The sequence below is a fragment of the Dendrobium catenatum genome, unplaced genomic scaffold (assembly GCF_001605985.2).
Source record: "Dendrobium catenatum unplaced genomic scaffold, ASM160598v2 fragScaff_scaffold_883, whole genome shotgun sequence".
Classification (NCBI taxonomy): Eukaryota; Viridiplantae; Streptophyta; class Magnoliopsida; order Asparagales; family Orchidaceae; genus Dendrobium; species Dendrobium catenatum.
The window spans coordinates 412,349-438,996 of NW_021319345.1; the positions used below are offsets into that span (position 1 = coordinate 412,349).

The following is a 26,648-nucleotide window of genomic DNA, read 5'->3' on the forward strand; positions in this document are numbered from 1 at the left end:
ATAATTATATTTTCTATTTATAACTCCCTACTCAATTTTAATGGAAATTTTAAAAATGTATGATTTATGTGTTTATATAAATAAATAAAATTTGAATGATATTATGTAAATATGTGAACTATCTATCATTTATATAATTTCATGCTTGAATAACATTAAAATATATAAATGAAAATAAATTTTTATTTAAAAATAATATTAATTATATTTTTATGTGATTTAAAAATTAAAATATTGTATAAATAAATATAAAAATTGAACTATTTGGTATATATATAAACCCCCCAATAAAAAACACCATAGATATTTCTCTTTATGAATATGTGCTTATACACTAAAAATTGAACTACATTATTCAAGTTTTTTATTAAATGCTTCTTCTAATCAAATAAAAAAGAGATTATATTTCCAACTAATTTATACTCATAATAGATTAACAGATGGGTGAAAATTACTTCAATTTATCATTTTTATTTACTCTGTTCAATTCTTCAATTTCTAAAAAAAAATATATTTTCTCATAATAAAAATTAGGTCAGAATAAAAATTTCTTAAATTTATTTTGAAATAAACATAATATATAAATAATCAATTACTTTTATTGCACTCATTATAAAATAAATTTAAAAGTTTTAAAACTCTCCAAATTTTTTTAACCTTTTTCACAAGCAGAAGAATTATAAACTCAGGCTTCGTTTGGATCACTTTTTTCTTCTTTTTCAAACGTCTTAAAACAAAAAAATTTAATTTAAAAAAATTTTACACTAAAAAACTGCTTTATAAAACAATAATAAAATTATCCCAAACGAAGCCGACTTTCTTACTGCTTATTAAAGGAACTTTCTAGTAAAAAATTAAGAAAGCTGTTTTAAGAAGAAGTAAAAAATCCGTCTGGGACGAAGCCTCAGACTGCGAAAATGATTTGTAGAAGAAAACAAGAATTCCTCTTTCCATAAGATCTCCAGGCCAGTACAGCGAAAGATTATTGAAAATAAGAATAATTTCTGTTCACTTTTAATGTGTTTTTATTTCTTTTTAGAATCATCCTTTTAAAACCAAGCAATAGAAGAAAATAAACAAAAAATCATCAACAATCTTACCAAAAATGGTTGTAAACTGTTCCATGATTGGCCTAAAATTCTATTTTATTTCAATCAGTAGAGATAAATCACCAAGGAGAAGGTTGCCATGGCGCTCAATTGTACTCTTGAAAGTTTATATGCCCAGTTGCTTGTGCATGCTGAACAGCCTCCTGCATTTCAATTATATTTATGAACTAAGAATCTTCAAAGAATTAAGAGAGGGAGAAGAAACTTTGGAGTATCAGTGGAACCTTTGAACCAACGAAACCAATTTGGCATACTCCACAGCGCAAGGTGAAGTTTGCTGTATCAGTGAATCTTCTCTTTCTGAAATGCAGCAACTTTAGTTAGCTGAAGATCACAGAACAAACAAAAATTGTAATTGATGGCATTTCAAAATGCAAATGGATTGATGTTTCGACTTGTGAGATGTCTAAGGTTTCAATTGGGACATTTTTCTTACTGTTTTATGAAACAGTTTTTTAACATAAAAAATTCTGAATTTGAATTTTTTGTTAAAAAAGCTGCTTCATAAGCAGTAAGAAAGTTATCTCAAACGAAACATAAGTTCATGTTTTCTTTTTCTTGGCAATAGTGAATAGAAAACATTATTAACCATGATAGTAGTGTTAGATGTGTCATACTATTGGATTTAACTTCACATCAAATAGAGAAAATATAATGATGCAGAAATAATAGTTTTTTTTTTTTTTTTTTTGCGTGTAAATCAATTTGACCACTAAAAACTCAAAGCTCAACTTAAACCCCCCACTGCTCCAGTATTGGAACTGATTTTGGCTGAGAACTAGTTCATGTAATTTGCAGCTCAATCATAGTTAAGTCATGTTCAAAATTAGTTGACTCCTTAGCCACATCATGTGGTTGAGTGAATTTTTGGTGCATTATAAATCATCATTATAGGTTTCATTTGAGACGACTTTATTACTGTTTCTTAAAGCAACTTTATAGTACAAGATATAAAATTTTTATATTAAAAAAATGCTTTAAGAAACAGTAAAAAAGCCATCCCAAACGAAGCCATAATCATAATTAACCTTTTTCCACTTATATGATGTAGGCTTTCAAATCTTCATTCTCATTCATTCGTTATATGTGTTGCATGAGGCCTTAAAACTATTATGCGAAAAATTTATTTGCAGACCTTCTCTCCATACTATTGCTAGCCTATCAAATTTCATTCATGTACTTCGATGCTACTCTTATCCAGTTGTCTTTATAGGCATCTCCACTAGCTAATACGGCCCAATTTTGATCCCCAGTTCCCCACCCTAATTCTTGGTCTTCACTGCAGCTCATGGTGATGACAGTGGATTTTATTCAAAGATTATTTAGCTGCTTGTAAATGAAAAAACAAGTCTTAGAAGTAACAATTGGTCTCCACTGACTCACTTTTGAAAGGATTCCAAGAACGTTCGTAGAGTTTGAAATCACCGTTATTTCTAATTGCATCCAAAGAAATGATTAATTTAAAAAACTTCATTGTTTTCATGATTTCCAACTTTAACCAAACAAATGAGCACTCAAAGAACTTCTGATAAACACAAAAGCATTTAAAAAAGCCTAGTCATGGAAGTTTAAGAAAATTCTAACTGTCACATACTCTTGGTTCTTGCAAAAAAATAAGCAGCAAGGGAGTGTGAGAGGCCGGTTCCTCCTAAATCAGCCCAACCGCCACATCCAGGGCCGGTTCTTCTGTATAGGAGGCGGGCTAGTCCCGCCTCCTCTATGTTTGCCGCCCACAATAGTGGGTCCCACTATTCCAATTGAGTTCAAATTTGAAAAGGAGGGGGCGGCTAGGGCTTGGGAGGGAAAATTGATTTGGAAAGTTTTTATATATATATATATATATTTGGAAAGTTTATATATTAAATAACATGAGGTGTTTTAGGGTTAGGGCATGCTTGATTTGATTTCTATTGAAGTTCTTTGGCATCTTGGGCTCTAGCTACCATATCTAGAGATTTGGGAGAGACGATCTTCCTCTCGAATCATGGATCACTTGTATCTTGTTTTCATGTTTGTTTGGCTTTGATTCTCTTATTGCAATCCATCGTTTTGGGGCTGATTTCATCAAGATTTTGCATTATTCTCACTATTTTCACCAATTAGTGATGGGTTTGCTTGCGAACTCAAGTATTCTCCTTAGAGTTACTCGCAAACTCAAGTATTTCCTATCAGAGTGATGTAGAATTTTTCTGGTTCACTTCACAAGCATTCAGGTACTGTAAAATCAGGGATGTCAAATATCAAGACAACAATAAAACCCTCATCATGTCTATACAGTGTCACCAATCACCATATATCAACAAGAAAGCAAGCTCCAAAAATAACCAGAAGCTAGGCGCAAATTTATGAGTGAGAGTTCATAAAAAAAAAAGTGAAGTCTGGTTCTAACCTCTGGGCATCCTTCACCAGATTGAGAACAAGGCCTTCCACAGGCCCAATGGTACCATCAGAATTTACAGTGAAAACGGTCTGATCAAAATCAGGAGGAGCATTGTCGGAAGGAGACATCTAATTGAAGCATAAATATATAATAAATATATATACGCATTGAACAACAATATCATTGAACTTCCATAGCAAAAACTTACAGCTAATGCATCATAGTGCAGACCATCATAAAGCAGCATCACTCGTTCTCCATACCCTTTTGACTGTTCCATCATTCAATAGATACCATGATAAATATTGCTATCCAAAGAAGGAAGTTAAAAACAGTATATAACCAAATTGTGAATTCTACTAACCTGACCATACAGATCACAGCGGGTAGTTTGGATGTCATAGGCTGCAATTTCACGACCATAATATTCTGATAATATTGAAAGCTCAATTGCACCTTTCGAAGCGAACATAGTTGAATCAATTTAGTTTTCTCAGAGTAAACATGTAAAAGCAAGATGTAGCTAAGTGTTGATTGATCAAAAGGAAGAAATCATTTGGGAAAAGATGAAAATGAGGAGCGTAAATGTAAATAAAACAATGAATAGAAGTAAGAAGTACTTAAAAGAGTTTGACTTTTGTACAACCAAAAAGCTCAAAAAGACTATTTGAGGAGAACTTTCAAAACTTCATGATAGAAACAAGAGGGTATTGTGCTTGAAAAACTTCAAAACGTGTAATGTAGTTTTGAGTTCAAGTTGGTTCCAACTGAGGTTATTTTTCCTTCGTTTAGCTAGATAAAACTTGCAACATTCAAGGTGCATTATAGTATTATACATAGATAATGGGGTCTCGCAATGCAGTAGGATGAACTGCCAACTGCAAAAGAACAATAGGCCAATGTCATATGATCATATTTTATGCTAGGAAAAAATCATTTGACAAAAGATGAAAATGAGGGGAGCTAACGGGCAATAAAACAATGAATAGTACTTGCGTGTTTGACTTCTACAATCAAAAAGCTCAAAAAGAGTATTTAACCAGAACTTTGAAAACTTCATGATGGATAGAACCATGATAGAAACAGGAGGTTATTGTGCTTGATAAACTTCAAAACGTGTAATGAAGTTTTGAGTTCAAGTTGGTTCCAACTGAGCTTATTTTTCCTGCCTTTAGCTTGATAAAACTTGCAAAATTCAAGGTGCATTTTAGTATGATACAGAGAAAATGGGGTCTTGCAATACAGTAGGTGGACTTCCAACTGCAAAAGAACAATATGCCATATTTTATGCTAGGAAAAAATCATTTGGCAAAAGAAGAAAATGAGGGGAGCTAAGGCACAATAAAATAACAAATAGAAGTACTTGGACGAGTTTGACTTCACAATCAAAAAGCTCAAAAAGAGTATTCAACCAGAACTTTGAAAACTTCATGATGGATAGAATAGAAACAAGAGGGTATTGTGCTTAAACAAATTTCAAAATGTGTAATAAAGTTTTGAGCTCAAGTTTATTCCAATTGAGGTTATTTTTCCTTCCTTTTAGCTACATAAATCTTTCAAATTTAAGGTGCATTACACTATGATACAGAGATAATGCGGACTTGCGATGCAATACGAGGCATTGACTGCAAAAGGACAATAGACTGTCACATGCTCCTATTTTAAGTTAGGGATGTTAAGGCACATGATAGGAAATCGTTCCCAAGAGCTCTTTCAGCAGCTCTTCGAAGTGTTAACATGGAAGTACTCTTCAAGGGCTAATACACTAATCTCATCATTGGATGCCAGTGTCAGTGAAAGGCAAAAGTGTCTCTAATGTATCATCTAGGATGTCCAAAAGTGTCTCTGAGGGCTGATGTTAATCTCTATAAACGTGTAAGTCAATCAAAAGAAGTCTCATATGAGCTGCTCAGAATCACAATATGAGCCAGAGAAATGACAAAAGTATCCAAGCACAAGATAGAGATGACGAAAATGACATAGAGTATCAACTAAGAAGCCTGATTAATGCCAAAGTAATTACGGAAATCCCAAGCAAACAATCTACTCAGGAGAAACAAGAATACCCCCTTGACCGCTATTCACTCCTGACTCAATTTCTTCAAATTAACATGATTTCATCAATATCTTTTGGTCTCCCTACAATTGCCACCAAGATCTTATCTTATATACATTAATGGGGCTCAATCTTCATGAGTTCTCGATGTCCAAATTCATCAAATTACTCCCTCTTTCCAGGTATACTCTAAGACCTAGTTTTCTCATAGACTCCTTTAACTGCAGCTAGAATTCAAAATTGTAATCATACCCTCCTAGCAAGAACGTTCATGTCAAAATCAATGTTGGATTGAAGAGTGAATTTACAACCTCGTCAGTGCTTGTCTGAATAACTATTGATGGTTGAACAATAATACGGTACTCAGGCATTATTCTAGAAGATGCAAAAATTTCATACGAGAAAATAACTATAGGATTACCTGGAGGCTAAAAGGTACCCCATTAAGTGAATAAATCTTTAGAATTAAAGCAGAACTAATGTTCATGTTAGTTAGCAACTCAAGTACCAAGTCTATGCTTTTCAAGAATTTTTATGTTCATGAGGCTTTTCGATGGATTTCTTGCAGGAATGCCTAAAAACGTGTTTGGAATGATTACAAGTTAAACATTATGTCCTTCATTACAGTCCCAAACCCATCTATAAGTGTCTTTTATGGTTTTATAACATTCATTGTGTTTTACGAAATGTAGCTAATGCTTGCATCAACTTATGACTACATTCAGCGAATGTAGTGATGAAAAGAAATATAGGGATAATATAATAGGATCTACAGGACTTCTGCACAGCATGCCACATAACATCTCACAAGGGGAACAATTATAGACAAACTCAAAGATAAGCACTGCTAGGTTCTAATTCCCTAAGCCATCTCCAAGAAGGCACATAAGGAGATTTCTTGACTTCTATTGGTTACTTCAATTTGCCAGTTAATCTAGGAACTTAAAATTGGTACCAAAAAGCCTCAGAAGGGCCTTTCTAATATAAATCACAAATCTCATGTTGGGGCCTAGCATTATAGAAGTGGCAAATTCATGAAGTTGGACAATCTCCTCAAACATCAGCTTGGGTAGATGGGAGGCATCAACATTTTTCGGAGTAGGGGATGAGAGTAAGGCACCTTTTAAAATTTCTCAACCTATAACAATGTTCTTAGATGAGCCAGGACAAATATCTTTTCAAGTTGCTTAGTAGGTTTGAGAGTGAATAACACCATGGCTTAAGACCCTTCTTTACAGCGTATAACAATGTTCTCAACTTAAGATCCATCACAAATAGACTCATTTTACACTAAACTATAATTCTAGAGACATCTTTTTTGAGTGATGGGTAGTGAAATTCATCATCATCATAAGTGGTTGTCTTATCACTTTCAACGGGTCCACTGTACCTCCAATTTGTATGTGAGGGATGCATAAATTTGGCGTGTGAGATATTCTTCTTTAGGTCACTTAAATTTTGGTACACTCATACCATGATGAAAAAAGAATGTATTTTGTTAAGCACATCGATCAATTTATTTTCCACTCTAATATGTGAGTGAAAAGCATGCATTCTATTAAATGTGTCAACAGGCTATTTTAAATGTTGATGATGTTGAAGACCAAATTATAATCTTAGCAAAAAGTATTGCACTTGCCATGTCATACACCTATTTTATTTTGTAATTACAAATAAAAGAGTGCATTGTGGCTGATGAAAATAACAAACTTTTGTAGCAAAAAAACAAAAAAAGTAATGCCAAAATCTAAGGATTTGAGCGACAACATAGAACTCCTTATGATAATGGAGTAACTTCACTTAGCCACCCAAAGACTTTCACTTAAGTGTGCTAAGGGAGATTTTCTAAACTTAAAGTGCCTCTTATGCCCACTTTAGAGACGTTTTTGTCATCCTGACTTTCATATATTCAGAAGATTCAACAATCAATTAATGCTATTACAACTATCCTTATGTAAAGATATTTGAAACTGGTGTCATGTACAGCTAAAACACTTGATAAAATCTTCGGTAGAAGATCACAAATTCCATGATAGCTACATACTTCGAAGATAGACTCGACTTAAGGTCGCTAAGTAACGACCTTAACCTTGGATGATTTTGCAAGTACTAGCTTAAGGTTTTTTTTTTAAGCAAGTCAGAAGTGGAAAGTAGGAAGTAAGAAATAGGGGAAGTGTCCACTTTAGTTATTTAGTGATTTTGTTGACAAAGGAAGTAGCAACCTCCTAGGAAATTGATTGGTTCAATTTTCAATTTCTTAAATTTAAGCTTATACACATCGAAGTTACTTACATAGTCATCTAAAATGTTAAAAAAGTTTATAGAATTATAGTGATAATTGAACATGCACAAACTGACAAACACATATAAATTCATACTGACAAACAGATAAAATAATTTAAAACAAAATATATTAGAATATATATTAAATTTATATATCTAATAATAATATTCAATGCATAAATTATTAATTATATTAAGTAATATATTAAAATCAATAATTTACAGTGCATTAAAAGATAAATTATTTATTTCATATAATATAATTTGTAATATATTGAATACAAGTTTTATTATTCTATCTAAATTATATTTTTATATCATAATAATTATATAATTTTTTATTCAATATTATATGTATTATATCATGAGAATAATGAGAAATTGCAAAAACACTGTAGGCAGAGAGGTCATCGAATTCGAACAAGTAGGATCTAACTTTGATTATTCCTAACTCTCCCTTAAAAACTATTTCTAAGAACAACAGCCAACTCTCACAGAAAGTGATTAACATACATATGAGCAGAAAACTTCCATAATCTCATCTAATAATCTCTAAAAACCTCAATAAAACTAGAGCTTAAACCTTTGATTTAAACTACTATTATTGTGAATTCTTTGGATGAACATGTAATTCTCTAAAGAAGAACACAGGCCATAGAAAATTCTAAAATTACAATAGAAAACCTTCATGGTAGAAGAGAAGACAACCTTCATTATTGATGGGGACATCAGATCATGGAAGGTCTATCAGAGACATGGCCGCCGATTTACGGCCACGATTGAGTCATTGTATTTTTTATTTATTCTATGTATTTTCTTATTTATGTTGTCACATTTTATTTGCTTTATTTAGTTTTCCGTTGTACCCTTCTATTAAGGGATGTCATATGTAAGCCCTAGGGGAATTGTTGTCTTTTGTCTTTGAGTCCTTTGTATGAGGCTTTATATAGCCATCCTTGTTCTCTTTTAAAGTTAATGAATGATTGATTAAAATTTCTTCCTTGCATGAGTTCTTGTGCGAGCTTGAGAGATCAGAGAGAGATCCCTTGGAGAGGGAGAACGGCGCATCACCTACCAACCTAGACAAGTCGGGTTCGTGGTTCTATTTTGTGTCTTTTCTTTTCTCCGACCACCTCCACCATCCACATCATCCTCACGGTCCTTCCCCTCCCAAACCTTTCCCCTTACTCAACCGAGCTCCACCTACACCCCCACCTAGCCACCGGCCCCCATGCCCGAAACCCATCAACCCGCCGGCCCCTAGTCCCCCTTGCCTCTTTGATATCCATTGCCTAATTTGGGACAAATTTTGAATTCAAATTCCTTCAATTTGATATTTAAAATCTTTCCTAAATTATTAAATCTATTTTAGGAAAGTTTCTAAATTAATCTTATTTGAATTTCAAAATCAAATTGGATTTAATTTAAATATTTCATAATCTCAAAACTCCAAATAGGAAACCTCCAATCCCTTTGCCCAATCTCCTTCCAATCTATTGAAGCCCCCCCCCCCACGTCTGCCACCCCCCCCCCCCCCCCCCACCCTAATAAATCCACTTAGATTTCTTTCCTAAACCAAATCCCACTCTTGGAAATAATTCAAGATCCCCAATTCCCTCTTGGTCGAATTTTCCTATTCCCCCCATTACTTGATTTATTTCCAAAGGAGAAGCTCTCCTTTTGAAAACACCTTAAAGCCTCCCCCATCCCCTCATACCGCCGAACCCTCCCCCTCCTCTCTTTTAACCGCCTCTCTCCCTCTCTCTCTCCAATCCGCTCTCTCCACTTTAATACACTTTTCCTCTCTTGGAATTAAATTCAAATTTAATTCCTAAATTCCCCCCAAGTAGAAAATCTGAAATTTATTTCAGCTTTTCAATTTATTCTTCCCTACTAAACCCAATTTGCCTTCTCTCTACCTCATCCCTTGGCCCGCCACACTTCTTCCCTCCCCCCAAGTTCAAGTTGAAGAGAAACTTCTTTCTCTTTGACAGAGTTCAAGATTACTAGTAACCGTTGGAAGACATCGTCATTTAGCATTCATGAATGGCCAATCCCGACACTGATTATGGACTCGAGTACGACGAACACGGTTTCGTGCACATTCTCCATTCAACCTTTTTTGACGTCAACCCGAGGATCGATCACACGGTTTAGGACTACATAGAGCGCATCTTGGACACCTTGGTTGAAGCAATTGAAGAACAACTTGAAATCGTCGAGTGGAGGATTGCTGCCAATCCTTGACGGAGGTTTTATACTCTTCCTCCTCTCGTATTTCTTAAGCTTAATCTTTCTTGTGATTTGATTGTAGTCACAAAGGACGCATTCGCCCGATTCTGCTAAGCTTAGTAAACGTAGGAATTGAGCGCAATCATTTTGTTTACTAATCTCATTGTTAGACTAGGGATTTTGTTGAAAACTACTAATTGGGCATAATGTTATTTTCTATGTTATTTTGAAATTTCAAATCTTTTGGATGTGCAACTAAGCCTAAACGAAAGTGACCCCTCTCGGGATACAAAGCCTCTGGGCTTCGCAAGGGACGATTTTCTATTGGAGGATGGTTATCTCTTCAAAGCCCAGAGGCTTTGTATCCCGAGCACCTCCCTTAGGGAATTTCTTGTCTGGGAACTCCACGCCGGAGGCCTCGCTGGGCACTTCGGTCGGGACAAAACTATCGAATCCATAGAGTATCGCTTCTATTGGCTCAGCCTGAAGAGAGATGTAGGTCGGTTGGTCAGTCGGTGTCACACCTGCCAACTGGCCAAACAACGTAAGCAAAACACGGGTTTTTACACTCCTCTACTTGTCCCTAGTTGTCCTTGGCAAGATGTTAGCATGAACTTTATCTTAGGCCTGCCTAAGACACTCCGTCACTCCATAGGAATGATCCCATTTGTGTTGTGGTTGATCGGTTCTCCAAAATGACTCATTTTCTTCCTTGCTCCAAAACATCCGATGCCTCTCACATTGCGAAGTTATACTTCAACGAGGTCGTCCGTTTACATGGTTCACCCAAAACCATTGTATCGGATCGGAATGTGAAATTCACTAGCTTTTTTTGGAAAATCATGTGGATGAAAATGGGCACTAAATTGCAATTTTTCACTGCCTTTCACCCACAGATGGATGGTCAGTGGGATTTTGTTGAAAACTACTAATTGTGCATAATGTTATTTTCTATGTTATTTTGAATTTTCAAATCTTTTGGATGTGCAACTTAGCCTAAACGAAAGTGACCCCTCTTATGTTTTGACTCGTTGTTTATTTGCTAATAAGTTTCTTTATTATTTCTTTAATCAAGAATTTGTGAAATTTCTTAATAAAATCATCGGCAAGCTTCATAGTTCTACATCATCTAGTATCAAAGCATGGTATGCTCTTTTTGCATGTGTTAGGATCCTTGGTAGAATTTTCTTTCAGCATTAATCATTCCACCATTGCATTTGTGTAATTTAGAAATTGTTAGGTTGTTGTCCTTATCTTTTTTCATAATCATTTTGCAAGGCATAAGTGTGTTCCAATCATATAAGTTACTTTCCTTTACATCCCAGTCACTTTTAGGTGTCCCGTAGTAAATCCCAATGGACCCGGAACAACTAGGAAGGACCTTAAACTTGTTGGTATGCCAAATGAACAACATTAGCCATCAACTCAAAGAGAACCAAGCCGGCTAGCTGAACTTCGTAGGAACACCACTGAGCGATTTGACACACTTGAGCGAGCTAGAGAGCACCCTACTCCCTACACCCCATCTAGACCACCTTCTATGTATGGGGATGACACTTACTCAGATGAGAGGCAACATCGTGCCAATCAACGAGCTCCTTACCACAGACATGACCCACGTCATGATCCTGATATACCACTCATGAAAGGGGATACCTCTACACCCCAGCGCAGATCTTATCTATGTTTTGAACCGGGTTGCGAGAGGATCTTCGCAATGAGTTGTTTGCCCGGAACGTCACTACATTGGAAAATGCCTACAACCTAGTGCTTGATTTAGAGGAGACCCGTTCACAGCACCCGAGCCGTTCACATTACTCTATGCCCTCCTACATACCAGCTAGTAGTTCCACTACACACACTTCGGCTACCCGACCCACCATGGGAGCACGACCCGACCACCCACGGGTCCTCCGGCACCTTGATCGGATTTTAGAAATAAATCTCCCACCCCGGATACCCCTCGATCCAGTCCCAGGACCAAGTGCTTTCGATGCCATCGGTATGAGCATATCGCTTCTTAGTGCTCCAGTCCCTATAAAGTCTCGATCATCGAGGAGATTACTGAGGACGATCTCGAGCCCGAGGTTGATCAGATCCACTAGGTCGAGGACGAAGGCGAATACTTCGAGGAGGATGACGACACTACGGTCCTCCAATGCTTTCAAAAATTGGATACTTATCCCATTTGCGTGGTAAGATGTGCGCTATCCCACCCGACACCCACGAATGACTGGCGTAGGACCTCAATTTTCTATACCTACACCAAAATCAAAGACAAGAACTATAAGGTCATCGTGTATAGTGGTAGCTGCATAAATGATGTTTCTTCTGACATGATATCCAAGTTGGGTATGTCTGCCGTTCCTCACCCCAACCCATATAAGGTAGCTTGGGTCAACTCCACTATCTTGGAGGTGAAGGAATGAAGCTCCGTACCTATCTCCTTTTGCTAATTACAAGGAGAACGTTTGGTGCGATGTACTGATCATGAATGTTTGACAAATTCTTTTGGGTTTCCCATGGATCTATGATAACGATGTCCACATTTTTTGGCGTTCGAACACCTGCGTGTTCGAACATGCGGGCAAAAAGATTAAGCTTTTGCCATCGCAGCCCCAGGTTACGGATGACTCGAAATCCAACCCCATTAAGTCCAAGAAAGGATTGAACCTCGTTACCGCCAAGGTTCTGAACGCTGAGGTGGCTCAAGGCGCACCCCTTTACGCCTTAGTGGGTCGTTAGATTCCCGCCGAATCTGATGAACTTATCCCTCTAGAAGTTCAGCCTATCTTTGGACAGTATGCAGATGTCTTTCCCGATGATCTTCCAGATCAATTACCTCCACTTAGAGACATTCAACATGCCATAGACTTCATCCCTGGAGCCTCCCTCCCAAACCTGCCACATTATTGCATGAACCCACAGAACATGTCGAGCTTAAGAAGCAGGTTGATGAGTTACTGCAGCGAGGTTTCATTAAGGAGAGCCTTAATCCCTGCACGGTACCGTCCCTTCTTACACCAAATGACGGATCTTGGAGGAAGTGTATTGATAGTTGTGCTATTAACAAGATCACCGTTAAATATCGTTTCCCTATTTCGAGGCTAGACGATATGCTCGATATGTGACGGGTGTCACATTATTCTCCAAAATTGATCTCAAAAGTGGGTACCACCAGATCCGGATCCGACTCAGAGACAAGTGGAAAACTGCCTTCAAGACCAAGGATGGTCTCTACGAGTGGTTAGCCATGCCTTTTGGGTTAAGTAACGCCCCGAGCACCTTCATGAGGATCAAGACTCAAGTGTTGCACCCATTTATGAGAAAGTTTGTCATTGTCTACTTTGACGACATTCTTATTTACAATCAGTCGTAGCTAGCACTTGGACCACTTAAGGCAAGTTTGTGAGGTCTTAAGGAAGGAACAACTCTATGCCAATCCTAAGAAATGTACCTTCATCTTTTTGGTCTTCATCGTTTCAGCCCAAGGAGTTTCTGCAGACCCCGAGAAGGTGAGGGCCATTGTGGAATGGCTTGTCCTTAGAACATCCGGGAAGTCTGCAGCTTCCACGAATTAGCCTTCTTCTATAGGAGATTCATTCGGAATTTTAGCACTATCGTATCTCCTATCACTGACTACTTAAAGAAAGATGATTTCCATTGGACCCCGACAACCACCAGAGCTTTTGATGAGATCAAACAAAAGATGGTGGAGGCCTCAGTGATGAGACTTCCTAATTTTTTCCAAAGTCTTTGAAGTGATCTGTGTCGCTTTGGGGATCGGAATTGGAGGAGTCCTCTCCTAGGAAGGTCACCAGTAGCTTACTTCAGTGAAAAGCTTAATGATATTCAGCAGCGTTATTCCACATATGACAAAGAGTTTTATGCTATGATCCAATCTCTTTGGTATTGACGACACTACTTGCTCCGGCAAGAGTTTATCATTTTCTCGGATCACGAAGCTCTATGTTATATTAACTCCCAAAAGAAATTAAATGCACGCAACAGTCGATGGGTCGAGTTCCTTCAGGAGTACATGTATACCGTCAGACATAAGGCATGAGTTGAAAATAAAGCTGTTGATGCTCTCAGTCGTCGTATGATGACTACTACTGAGATGAGAGCTGAAGTCGTGGGATTTGACAAAATAAAGAGGGACTATTTGGAATGCCCCGACATCAAGGATACCTACTCTCTCTTGTCTATTGGCAACACGCGCCTTGTGGACGATTTCCTATTGGAGGATGGTTATCTCTTCAAATCCCAGAGGCTTTGTATCCCGAGCACCTCCCTTAGGGAATTTCTTGTCTGGGAACTCCACGCCGGAGGCCTCGCTGGGCACTTCGGTCGGGACAAAACTATCGAATCCATGGAGTATCGCTTCTATTAGCCCAGCCTGAAGAGAGATGTCGGTCGGTTGGTCAGTCGGTATCACACCTGCCAACTGGCCAAATAACGTAAGCAAAACACGGGTTATTACACTCATCTACTTGTCCCTAGTTGTCCTTGGCAAGATGTTAGCATGAACTTTATCTTAGGCCTGCCCAAGACACTTCGTCACTCCGTAGGAATGATCCCATTTGTGTTGTGGTTGACCGGTTCTCCAAAATGGCTCATTTTCTTCCTTGCTCCAAAACATCCGATGCCTCTCACATTGCGAAGTTATACTTCAACGAGGTCGTCTGTTTACATGGTTCACCCAAAACCATTGTATCGGATCGGGATGTGAAATTCACTAGCTTTTTTTGGAAAATCATGTGGATGAAAATGGGCACTAAATTGCAATTTTTCACTGCCTTTCACCCACAGATGGATGGTCAGACCGACGTAGTTAATAGGAGTTTGGGTAATCTGTTGCGGTCTTTGGTTGGCGAGCACATTAGAGATTGGTATTCCATTTTGCCTACTGCAGAGTTTGCTTATAATAATTCTACTAACCGAACCACTGCCCTAAGTCTTTCTGAAATTGTATACAAATTCAAACCTAGACAGCAGTTAGACCTGATACCCATGTGTTCTAGGTATAGGATTTCCGAGTCTGCATCATCATTTGCATCCCATTTACATGAACTTTATAAAGAAATTGCACAACAAATTGAAAGGATCAATAATAAATACAAACTATATGCAGATTTAAAACGACGTTTTAAAACTTTTGAGGTTAGTGACTCCGTGATGGTGCGAATTCGTCCGGAACGGTTCCCGCAGGGAATGATTAAGAAGTTGCATGATAAGAGTGCTGGACCATTCAAAATACTTGAAAAAATTAACGATAATGCCTATGTAGTAGATCTGCATGCAGATTTCAACATCAATATATCTTTTAACATAGAAGATTTAGTTGCATATGAATGTCCTAATTTTAACCCTCCAAATCCACTCATACGGCAGCCTTGTGCTACCCCACCATGTGAGATCCCAAACCTACCTCCACTAGCAAATATTCCTAAATCACCCATGGCAGAAAAGGTGGACACGATCCTAAGTGATGATATCATATTTACAAGAGAAGGTGGACGAAGGAGATACTTAATCAAGTGAAAAAAAAAGCCCGAGTCGGAGGATACCTGGTTGGATCACGAGAAGTTGCAGCAGATTGACCTAGATGCACTAGAGATATACGAGAGCACCAGAGACACTTACTCGACGGAGTCCAGTTTTCTCCCACCCCGGGAGAATGATAGGGACATCAGATCATTGAAGTTCTATCAGAGACGTGACCGCCGATCTACGGCCACGATTGAGTCATTGTATTTTTGATTTATCTATATATTTTCTTATTTATGTTGTCGCATTTTATTTGCTTTATTTAGTTTCCCGTTGTACCCATTTATTAAGGGATGTCGTATGTAAGCCCTAGGGGCATTTTTGTCTTTGAGTCCTTTGTATGAGGCTTTATATATCCCTCCTTGTTCTCTTTTGAAGTTAATGAATGATTGATTAAAATTTCTTCCTTGCATGAGTTCTTGTGAGAGCTTGAGAGATCGGAGAGAGATCCCTTGGAGAGGGAGAACGGCGCATCACCTACCAACCTAGATAAGTCGGATTCGTGGTTCTATTTTGTGTCCTTTCTTTTTTCCGACCACCTCCACCATCCACATCATCCTCACGGTCCTTCCCCTCCCAAATCTTTCCCCTTACTCAACCGAGCTCCACCTACACCCCCACTTAGCCGCCGACCCCCATAACTGAAACCCATCAACCCATCGGCCCCTAGTCCCCCTTGCCTCTTTGATATCCATTGCCTAATTTGGGACAAATTTTGAATTCAAATTCCTTCAATTTGATATTTAAAATCTTTCCTAAATTATTAAATCTATTTTAGGAAAGTATCTAAATTAATCTTATTTGAATTTCACAATCAAATTGGATTTAATTTAAATATTTCATAATCTCAAAACTCCAAATAGGAAACCTCCAATCCCTTCCCCCAATCTCCTTCCAATCTATTGAAGCCGCCACCCGCCCCCCTAATAAATCCACTTGGATTTATTTCCTAAACCAAATCCCACTCTTAGAAATAATTCAAGATCCCCGATTCCCTCTTGGCTGAATTTTTTGTATTACCCCTATTACTTGATTTATTTCCAAAGGAGAAGCTCTCCTTTTGGAAACACCTTAAAGCCTCCCCCATCCCCTCATACCGCCGAACCCTCCCCCTCCTCTCTCTTAACCGCCTTTCTCTCTCTCTCTCTCTCCAATCCCCTCTCTCCACTTTAATACACATTTCCTCTCTTGGAATTAAATTCAAATTTAATTCCTAAATTCCCCCCAAGTAGAAAATCTGAAATTTATTTCAGCTTTTCAATTTATTCTTCCCTACTAAACCCAATTCGCCTCCTCTCTACCTCATCCCTTGGCCGGCCACACTTCTTCCCTCCCCCCAAGTTCAATTGAAGAGAAACTTCTTTCTCCTTGACGGAGTTCAAGATTACTAGTAAACGTTGGAAGACATCGTCATCTAGCATTCATGAATGGCCGATCCCGACACTGATTATGGACTCGAGTACGACGAACACGGTTTCGTGCACATTCTCCATTCAACCTTCTTTGACGTCAACCCGAGGACCGATCATACGGTTGAGGACTACATAGAGCGCATCCTGGACACCTTGGTTGAAGCGAGTGAAGAACAACTTGAGATCGTCAAGTGAAGGATTGTCGTCGATCCTTGACGGAGGTTTTCTACTCTTCCTCCTATCGTATTTCTTAAGCCTAACCTTTCTTGTGATTTGATTGTAGTCACGAAGGACGCGTTCGCCGGATTCTGCTAAGCTTAGTAAATGAAGAAATTGAGCGCAATCATTTTGTTTACTAATCTCATTGTTAGACTAGGGATTTTGTTGAAAACTACTAATTGGGCATAATGTTATTTTTTATGTTATTTTGAAATTTCAGATCTTTTGGATGTGAAACTTAGCCTAAACGAAAGTGACCCCTCTTATGTTTTGACTCATTATTTATTTGCTAATAAGTTTCTTTATTATTTATTTAATCAAGAATTTGTGAAATTTCTTAATAAAATCATCGGCAAGCATCATAGTTCTACATCAGTTATACTTCTATCAATAACACCCTTTATAGTAGATCCTTTTACCAAATGTGATTTTACTTGGGAACCGATGAAGTTGATAATGTTCTAGTGAAAGTTTATGAAGGACTATGCATTGCAAACCAGTCAAGTCTCAAAATGATATTAAAATAAAATAAAAAAAGTAGTTTATTACTAGTCATTGATGGTGAAAGATTACATTGATACTCCAATGAGTGTCATGAATGCCAAATTCATAGAAATAATATATAACAACCTCCAAATTCATTACATCCTATGATAGCTGTGGGCTCCGAAAATTCGGCCCCGGCCTCCCCGCCGCGCGATTTCTTTTTTTATTTCGGCGAGCGAGTTTTAACGGAATAAGTTCCGGGGTAAATTTTGGAAGGCAGATGGGTTTGTAGATAATACACTACCCAGAGATTTCGCCCTCATTTTGTGAGGACTTTATGATCTGAGTTCTGGTTTCCTATAGGCGCAAGCCCCTATAGTTAATTACCCCTCCTGATCACGAGAGAGAACTTTCGATTAAGGCTAGTCGTCAATCAGATACGTAGAACATACGTGTTATCTGGCTATAGTAGCAGCATAAATTGGATTTGGAAATTGGGTTTGAATTTGGATATTTGGTTCGGAAGATTTGATATTTAAATAGAAATTGCACCATCCTACACTTAAAGCGGATGGTGGGGGAATGGATGATGGGCTCGATCAAGATCCCATGGTTCCGTCGTCCCGGGCCATCGTGGTCCCTGGTCTACTTAGTCAGAGGAGGTAGTCGACCCAACCTGACAGAAGGATCCCTGTCGACAGCCATGGGTTGCTTCGTCCAAGGGGACCTTGTAGACCGGGGTTGAATGTTTGTCTAAGGGGACAAATTTAAATCCACCTTAGCTGACAGAGGGCTTTTTGCCCTATTGATCATACCCTATTGATTCATATCTCAAGGATTTAACGCCACTAAGGAGCGTTGTTCGCTCTAGAAAAAATCATATTAAATTTAAAATAATGCGAACCCCGCTCTTACGAATCGGATCAAATCTACCAAGAAATCTGTTCGCTCTAAAAAAAATCATATTAAATTTAAAATAATGCGAACCCCGCTCTTACGAACTTATGGATTCTCTTTAATTTTTCCGGAGGTAGATTGAGTTTAATATTTAACCAGATTTCCCCTGAGAGTAGTGTTAGGGTTTATTTAGATCTGAGTTCTACTTCCTATGAGCGCAGGCCCTCATAGTTAATTATCCCTCCTAACGCATTAGGAGAGCACTCTCGATTAAAGATGAAATATACTTAGCTTTGTACAAGAAGTGTGTGAATGTGCAATATAGATTTAAATTTAGTTATGGGGGGAATGAAGGTACACCCGATCAAGATCCCATGGTTCTGTCATCCCGGGCATACCGTAGGTTCAGTCTACCAACACTAACAACCATTGGTTGTAGTGTCCATGGAATCTAATTAGCAGCCATGGGTTGCCTCCTCTCAGGGATCCCGAATAGACTGAAGTGGAGATGTGTAAATTTTAATTTAGTTTAGTTTAATTTGGGTTGGGGCTTATGGCTTCCTTAGAAGTTGCCCGTTAATTTGTTTAGTTTGGGGCTTACGGCTTCCTTAGAAGTTGCCCGTATGATTTGATTTGGATAGGGGCTTATGGCTTTCATTTGAAAGTGGCCCTGATAGTGGGACTTACGACCTCTATTAGAGGTGGCCCATTAATTTGTTTGAGTTTTAGGTTTAGGTTCATTCACTTAGAATTTTCCTAACATACGGGTCTTACTACTTCACTTAGAAGTAGCCCTAATAACGGGTCTTACAACTTAGCCCTATAGGTTAAGATGCCCAATTAAGGATTTGAGTTTTGGTTTTAAGGTCAATTGTTTAGAAGTTCCCTAACAAGCGGGTCTTACTGCTTTGCTTAGAAGTAGCCCGAAATAGCGGGTCTTACAACTTAGCCCTATAGGCTAAGATGCCCAATTAAGTATTTGAGTTTTGATTATAGAGTCGTTCGTTTAGAAATTCCCTAAACACATGGGTCTTATTGCTTCGCTTAGAAGTAGCCCAAATAGTGGGTCTTACAACTTATCCCTATAGGCTAAGATGCCTAGTTATGGAATTTGTAAATTCGTTTGTTAGTTTTGACATTAACCTTTAGTTTTGACAACTACTTGTAGTAGTAGTTTGTTTTCGTACCCTGACTTTCAGTAGTGTACTTAGTTATTGGTTTTGTACATCTAGTTCTCTTTTTTCTATAGTAGCATGTATTTTATTTTTGTTATTTTTATACTCTTTCAAGTATTCATCCTCTATCGTCTCTTTTAGAATAAAGAGCCTTTGACTTACTATGGGATCACTCATTTGTCGAGCTTCTATCAAGTCAGTTTTCTCCTTGTCCAGATAATAGACATCTGATATCAATTTAATCCATTTATGTAAATCCTTATGTGATGTGTACATAGCATTAGCATCCTTCTTTTCATATTCATCGTTCTTCATGATTAATTATGTTCGGTAAATGTTTGAGTAACTTTATCTTTGGTGGTGCCATATACTCTTTTTTTTTTTTTATCATGTCGTGTTGGCTTTTGCTAACCGTTATTATGATCTTTCTAGAGTGTGGAGCTATGAAGAAGCAACACCATTAAACAGCTTCGACAATCAAAAATTCATCAGATAGAGGAGTTTCAAAGCTATGCCTTGTGAATGAACTTGATGATAGCCTATTTCTGGTTATTAGATTTTAATTTGATTAAAATTTAAGTTATCAATTAGTTACATTCAAGTCTCAAATTAATTAAAATTCTTTACTTGACTTAATAAAAGAATTTTAATTTAAATCAACATCAATTGTTTAATCAGATTTTTAAACCGACCAAAAGAATCTAACAGCTCAAATTTTCAATAAATTCAACAGATTTTTTTTTTTAAGATTAATCAATTATTGAATTAACAAAAGAGCTTTGTTTTTGAATTTCCCAAAAATTTGGCTAAGTCCAAAAGTTTCGAGTAAATTTCGGCAGCCTCCCGGCGTCCCCTCCCCGATGCCGGGAGGTAAGGGAGTGGCTCGACTCGGCCGGATCAAATCAACGGCGAGGAGATTTGGGAGAGCGAATCGATCCCAAAAAAAATCTTCAAGTCTTCTAATATGGGCGACCTGTTAATTTAAGTAATTTATAAAAAATATTTTTTTTTCTCAAAAATCCGGCAGCCTTCCGGCGTCCCCTCCCCGATGCCGGGAGGTAAGGAGGGCATTTGCCCTTTGGCTCGACTCGGCCGGAGCGAATCAACGGCGAGGAGATTGAAATTGTAGTGTCTGCGCTCCCTCGATTGGATAATCTCGACAATCGAGGGCTTCAGGGGACCGAATCAACCCCATAATCTCGACGACCAAGGGCTTCGGGGGACCGTATCAACCCCGGGACTTTCTTCAATCTTCATTTATTTGATGACGTGTTGATATATATACAATATTTTTCTTATAATAATAATAATAACTATTACTGTTATTATTATTATTCATTGATAAATATGTATATATAATCTCTCTTTATCTTTGCCATAAAGAAATAAAAAAATGAAAGAGAGCAGCTTTTGCTAATATTTATTAATAAATATATAGATGGTTTCTTTTCCCATTGTTTCTAAAAAGAGAAACAGAAACCAAGAACCGTAGCTTTTGTTGTTCCACGGGAGAAGGCGGACAAACCAGCGCTGGACGGTGACTTTTGCTTTGGGAAGTTTGATCCGACTGAAAGAAACAAAGCCGAAGAAGAGATCCGGTGTGACTCAGACGTGTGTAAGGTAGGAAGAGATCGTTTGCTTATGATTTTGCTCAACCAGGAGTTCGGAGCGGAGGACGGCGAAGACGTCGCTCTTGATCGACTGGGCTTTCGGAGACGGACGGTGGTGTGTTCGGACCTTGGCTGCGATTGGAACGACTGGTATGTGTTGATTCGGGATTGATTGCTCTGAGAGAATCCTCAAAATCAGAGTTAAAATTCTGATTTCTTGAAGGTATGTCCGCGTAACTCCCCTCCTTAATGTATTCTTCATTTTATACAAACCATTTGATCCGACTACGTGGGCATTCGGTTCCGAACGTGCTATCGTGGGACGGTTGAAGACTTAATTTCTTATTTATTTATATTTTTTTTTTTTCTAACCGTTTGAAGCCACTGAGATCTTAGATTTTCATCTCTTGTAATATCATTTAGTTTTGATTTATACGGTTATCTTTAAACTAAAAATTTGAAGAAGCAGTTAGAGATTTAGGGTCTTATCTCTATTCGTATTTGTATAAAAGAGATGGGTAACTGTAGTAAAAACAGTAACATTTAATAATAGTTAGGCCTTCTGCAATTTGGTAGAAATAATGGACATTTCTCAAAATATTATATTCAACTCATTCCATTATATATTTTTCTTTAATCTGACATAGAGAAAGATTTACAATGTCCTCTTTCAGGGACTACTCAAGCAAAATTGATTAAATGGATAAGTTACTCTTACCGTGGACTCTTTGACTTATATCAAAGCTGGCAATGTGATATGTTTCTAGGATAAATATAACACAAGATGTTGATTTCTCATATGAATAAATCCAAATCTTATTTTGGAATTACCAGCAACTTGTTGAATCCTTACGAGTTGTGATGCAAGGTTCAAATGATTTTATTCCTTACAAATTGAATATCACACATACTCTCTTAAATTGCAGAGTTTTGACTTCCAACAAAATAAATAGGCTTTGCAATTTGTTGGCATAGATTTCTTTGCAGGCATTATCTAGTATTTCTTCTTTCTATGTTATGTTTTGTGTTAAATTATAAATACATTCCTTATTTAATGATTTGTTGGAATTTGAATCTTATTCAAGCCATCTTGATTACTTTGCTTAATTAATGGCATCAATTCTGATCACCACTCATAGTCGAGTAGAATAATTTAGTTATCAATGTAATTCAAATGGCATCCCTGTATAGCATGCCTTCCAAGAGGCTTAATAATTTTAGTTAGATTCACAGGATCAATAGTTATGCTTGTAACTATCTATGCTCTCGTGACATTCAAGCAGCAGTGCTCTGAATGAAAATGTTTTAATCAAAGCCAATTGAATTATATTGAAGTACAATAAAAGTGTTTATGGCTTGCCAAATAAGCAATAGCAATGTTGATTCTCATCATTTCTCATAACCAATGCCTCATTGTACTTTACAGGATCACTTGCCACAGCTACAGCTATAACCTAAAAGTACATATAGGTATAAGTACAGGTAAACGAAAGGGAACTTAGACTGGGCAACACATCAGGATCTAAAATGTGTTATGGATACTGTTATGTTGTCATTTCGGTCTAAATTGCCCTTTGTTATATGTATATAAAGAGAGAGAAGGAAGGATAGTGGGAAACTGATCGTAAGAGATATTCATGATGTATGCACTTGTAAATGTGTCAAATGGCAGTCAATAGTAATGAAATTCATCAATTCAGAAAGAGAATTAAAAAACTACTTATTATGGTCAACACATCTTGCAATGCATATAAGCACATATTCAAATGGTGTTACACAATTTTTTACGGTCCTCCAACCAATGATTCAAAGGGTACCATATAATTCTCAAATTATGTTTAATCCCTTGAAAACCTTGAATTATTGTGTTTTCCCCAAAATCCCAAGTCTATTTGTATATGTATTTCAAGGCAACACACATGAAGATTAAATTAAATCAACTATCTTGAAACATCCAAAAGTTACCAAAGGAGTCCAAGCAAAAAGCATGGACTCTTTGGTTCACCACATTAGGAAATTAATTTGACAAAATGACCAAAATTTCCCTCGAGTGCCATAAATTCAAAGAAGATTGAATTAAAACCTCAAGATTTTCAAACTTGAGGAGCCATTGGAGGGGGTCAACGAAGCATATGAAATCTCAAATTGACCACAATCGACTCCACAGATGAGTCAATCACCTTGAAAATTTTCAAGTTTCAAAATTTCAAAACGTATTGCACAAATGTCTATAAATCTCAAAACTCATACCATGGGTAGGTTATTTGGTTACTTGCCTGCAAATAATCTATAAGTCAACTCAAAACTATTCAATGGGACATTTTCAAAATTGCTCGTAGTTCAACCAACTTTTTAAATTACACAAACAAAATGCATCAAATTAAAATTGCCCCCTTTATAACTCGACAGAGCAACAAGAGGAGAGAGACCCTCATTTTAAGGACACCATACCTCAATATCCTTAAAGGACTTGTTCATAACTTTGGAAGTCATAAGTGGTGCACTAACTTAAATACACACCGGGATAAAAAATCCTAATATGGGTTATATCAAAGAAGACTAACTAAATCATCATCAACATTGCATCACCCTCCAGACAGTTAATTAATAAGATTCTAATCAACAAAATCAATATCTAGACAACTTCATTGTCGAACCACCTTGGATATAAGGTAAGATCATAAGATCTACTCATGGGCTTTTTTCAAAAGTGAATTAATAAAATCCATTCTCGTGATACCTTATAGCCCTAGAGTTATGTTCCGTCAGTATCACTAGACCAGGATAAATTTCTCACAAGCCTAGAATAAAAACAAACACAAAATATACACACACAAATAGATAACAATCCTCAAACTGAGTTTATACCAAAGACTTAAATCTCAAACTCCTAGAGCATTTCTGCTAAATGCAAAAGATGTAAGCCCAAATTTTCTCTAAATCTCAAACTAGCATTGTAGCAATGCAAAAATAAAAATAAAAACATTGTAGCAATGCAAGAACCTTTTGTTTGATCCACCTTATCTAAATCAATAATTAGGCTATGAGTCAAACAATATAATTTCCAAAAATCTTGCAATCAATCTGTAGGCCTTCCCTTACGATGTAATCCTCACCTATACATAGAAATCAAGACCCACTTGCTCATTAATCAAATAATCATTAGATCACATGACAAAAAGCCATAAACCTGGTGCTCTATATATTTTTGTGGGATAAATGTGTTTTAATCCACAACTGCATATTAAGTATCTTTACATTGGGCACCATTTGAATAAATTAAAATGTCCTCTACCATATAAATTCTAACCACAATAATAACCCATGATGACCACCTAAAGTCAAATATTTGATATCGACCAATATTTTAAATAATATCCTGTAGCACTTTAATCATCTCTATACATATATCATAGGGTTTTCTTTTGGAGGCACACTTGGGATCTGAAATTGAATAATTGAGTTGATCATCCTCAATGCCTCTAAGCCAATCTTATAATTAATTGGTCAAACCAAGTGTGTTGAATACCAGTGGTCATGTAAGAACATCTTCGAACTAATGACAACCACATAGAAACAAATCGATTTAAATTTGAATCTTCAAATTTGACCAAAAAAAGAAGTAATACCCTTGAGCATACAATTACCTTCGATTGCTCGAGATATCATTCAATAGGTACAAAAGGTTTCTAATCAAAATCCCTATATCATAATGTCTCCTTGCCATTTGTAGTTGGTGACCAAGACCACCAGCTCAATCCGATATGACAAAATCATGTAATGCTAATTGGGTTGACACCCATCTTCATTTATGCCCCATGTCATATATAAGCCTAAACCCTCACTTATCTGGAATGCACTTATGTCCTTAAATAAAGTGTTCATAGGAATCACATCTAGATATAATCAATTATGGGAGCTTGCACCCAAAGGTAATCTTATCCCCTATATCAAATATAAATCCTAGATAGCTCAAAATGTTGTCTAGAAAAAATCTTTGGAAATGTTAAATAGCGTGTCTTTGAAAATCCCATATTTCTCCGTATTTGGTCCCTAAACTCCAAAAAAATATGGAGGGAGAGATCATCCCTCGAACTCATGAGCACCTTTAGAACCCACATGGGGTTTAGCAGCGCGAAAATTACATGTTAAGAAATTAATTTACAATTCCATAAATGTTATGTAAACAACAAATTTTGTATACCCTAGCGTGCATTCACTCGTGTGCTACAAGCTGATGAAACATTATGCTATTTCTTTTTTCTTTTTTTTCTTTTAAGGATCAAATTCCAAGCCTCCATTTAAAAAATAAGGAACAATAACATTGGGCTACAAGGTCGGTGAGTGGTGACGTAGACTATGCCTAAATGAACCACCTTTGGCAATTTAAGGCCAATGGAGCATTTATAAGTATCTATCAACCATATTTGCAATCAACCTAATAAAAGCATGTTAAAACTAGCGATAAACAACTGCAACAAAATGATAAAAATAACCTGTCTCAATTCTGGAGCTTTGTGTTGATCATGCTCCATAAGATAACTGTAAGCAAATAAATATAATTACAAGGGTAAATGATGAATGATACAAAAGTAGGCAATTTCGTGTCAAAAGCTCACCCCACAGCATTGAAGAGGCAGCTATTATCTGAGGGTATTACCCTCCTCACAACAACGCCATCCATTCTACCTGAGAAAAACATTCAATTTTGCCTTATCAAGCTTCCAAAGCCCTCAGCCAAACTTATTAGATTCAAAACACTAGAGTACACAAAATACATCATGTATACAACAAAATTAAACGAATCCGCAACCGGGCTTCATAAATCAGAGCGAAACAAGCATAATAAGCATAATAATAATAATAATAATAATAATAATAATAAACACTGGCAAACAAACAGCGGCAAAAATTCACATGCCCTAAACAATTGCAGAAATCGAACTTCGTAATCAAAAGTCAGAACTTACTCCACAGCCTCGAACGACAAATCAAAGGGGAACCCTAGAGAAGCTTGTGGAAATCTCCGAGGCAGCGCTATCTTGATTTTTGTCGGAGATCAATAATAAATTACGGAATCATTTGCGTCGAAGAGGATTGACAGCAGCAGCGTTAGTTGGGATGAAAAAGACTACTTCATTTTTTTATACGCACTTCCGAGTTGAAGCTGTCGGTTTCACGCATTAGTAAAGCGGCCGCACCCCGAATTGCTTTGAAACAATCAGACACTCCTGTTGCT

At 37.1% G+C, this 26,648-nt stretch overlaps 1 protein-coding gene across 1 annotated transcript; it reads right to left on the minus strand.

Annotated features, from left to right (window-relative positions):
- Positions 1-921: 921 nt before the first annotated feature.
- On the minus strand, positions 922-26,648 carry LOC110104054 (ubiquitin thioesterase OTU1). Its single transcript, XM_020832999.2, has 11 exons — positions 26,380-26,648; positions 26,029-26,098; positions 25,906-25,951; positions 22,779-22,863; positions 19,399-19,418; positions 15,002-15,008; positions 3,854-3,945; positions 3,698-3,760; positions 3,499-3,617; positions 1,334-1,409; positions 922-1,252 (listed from the first exon to the last, which is right to left on the minus strand). The coding sequence occupies exons 2-11, from the start codon at positions 26,091-26,093 to the stop codon at positions 1,196-1,198; spliced, it is 630 nt and encodes a 209-aa protein (XP_020688658.1). The 5' UTR covers positions 26,094-26,098; positions 26,380-26,648; the 3' UTR covers positions 922-1,195.

Coding starts and splice junctions, on each gene's coding strand:
- LOC110104054 (XM_020832999.2), bottom strand. CDS start 26,093: ATGGATGGCGTTGTTGTGAGGAGGGTAATACCCTCAGATAATAGCTGC. Junction 25,952..26,028: donor TGCCTCTTCAATGCTGTGGG/GTGAGCTTTTGA, acceptor ATTTGCTTACAG/TTATCTTATGGAGCATGATC. Junction 22,864..25,905: donor AAGCTCCAGAATTGAGACAG/GTTATTTTTATC, acceptor ATGTACTTTTAG/GTTATAGCTGTAGCTGTGGC.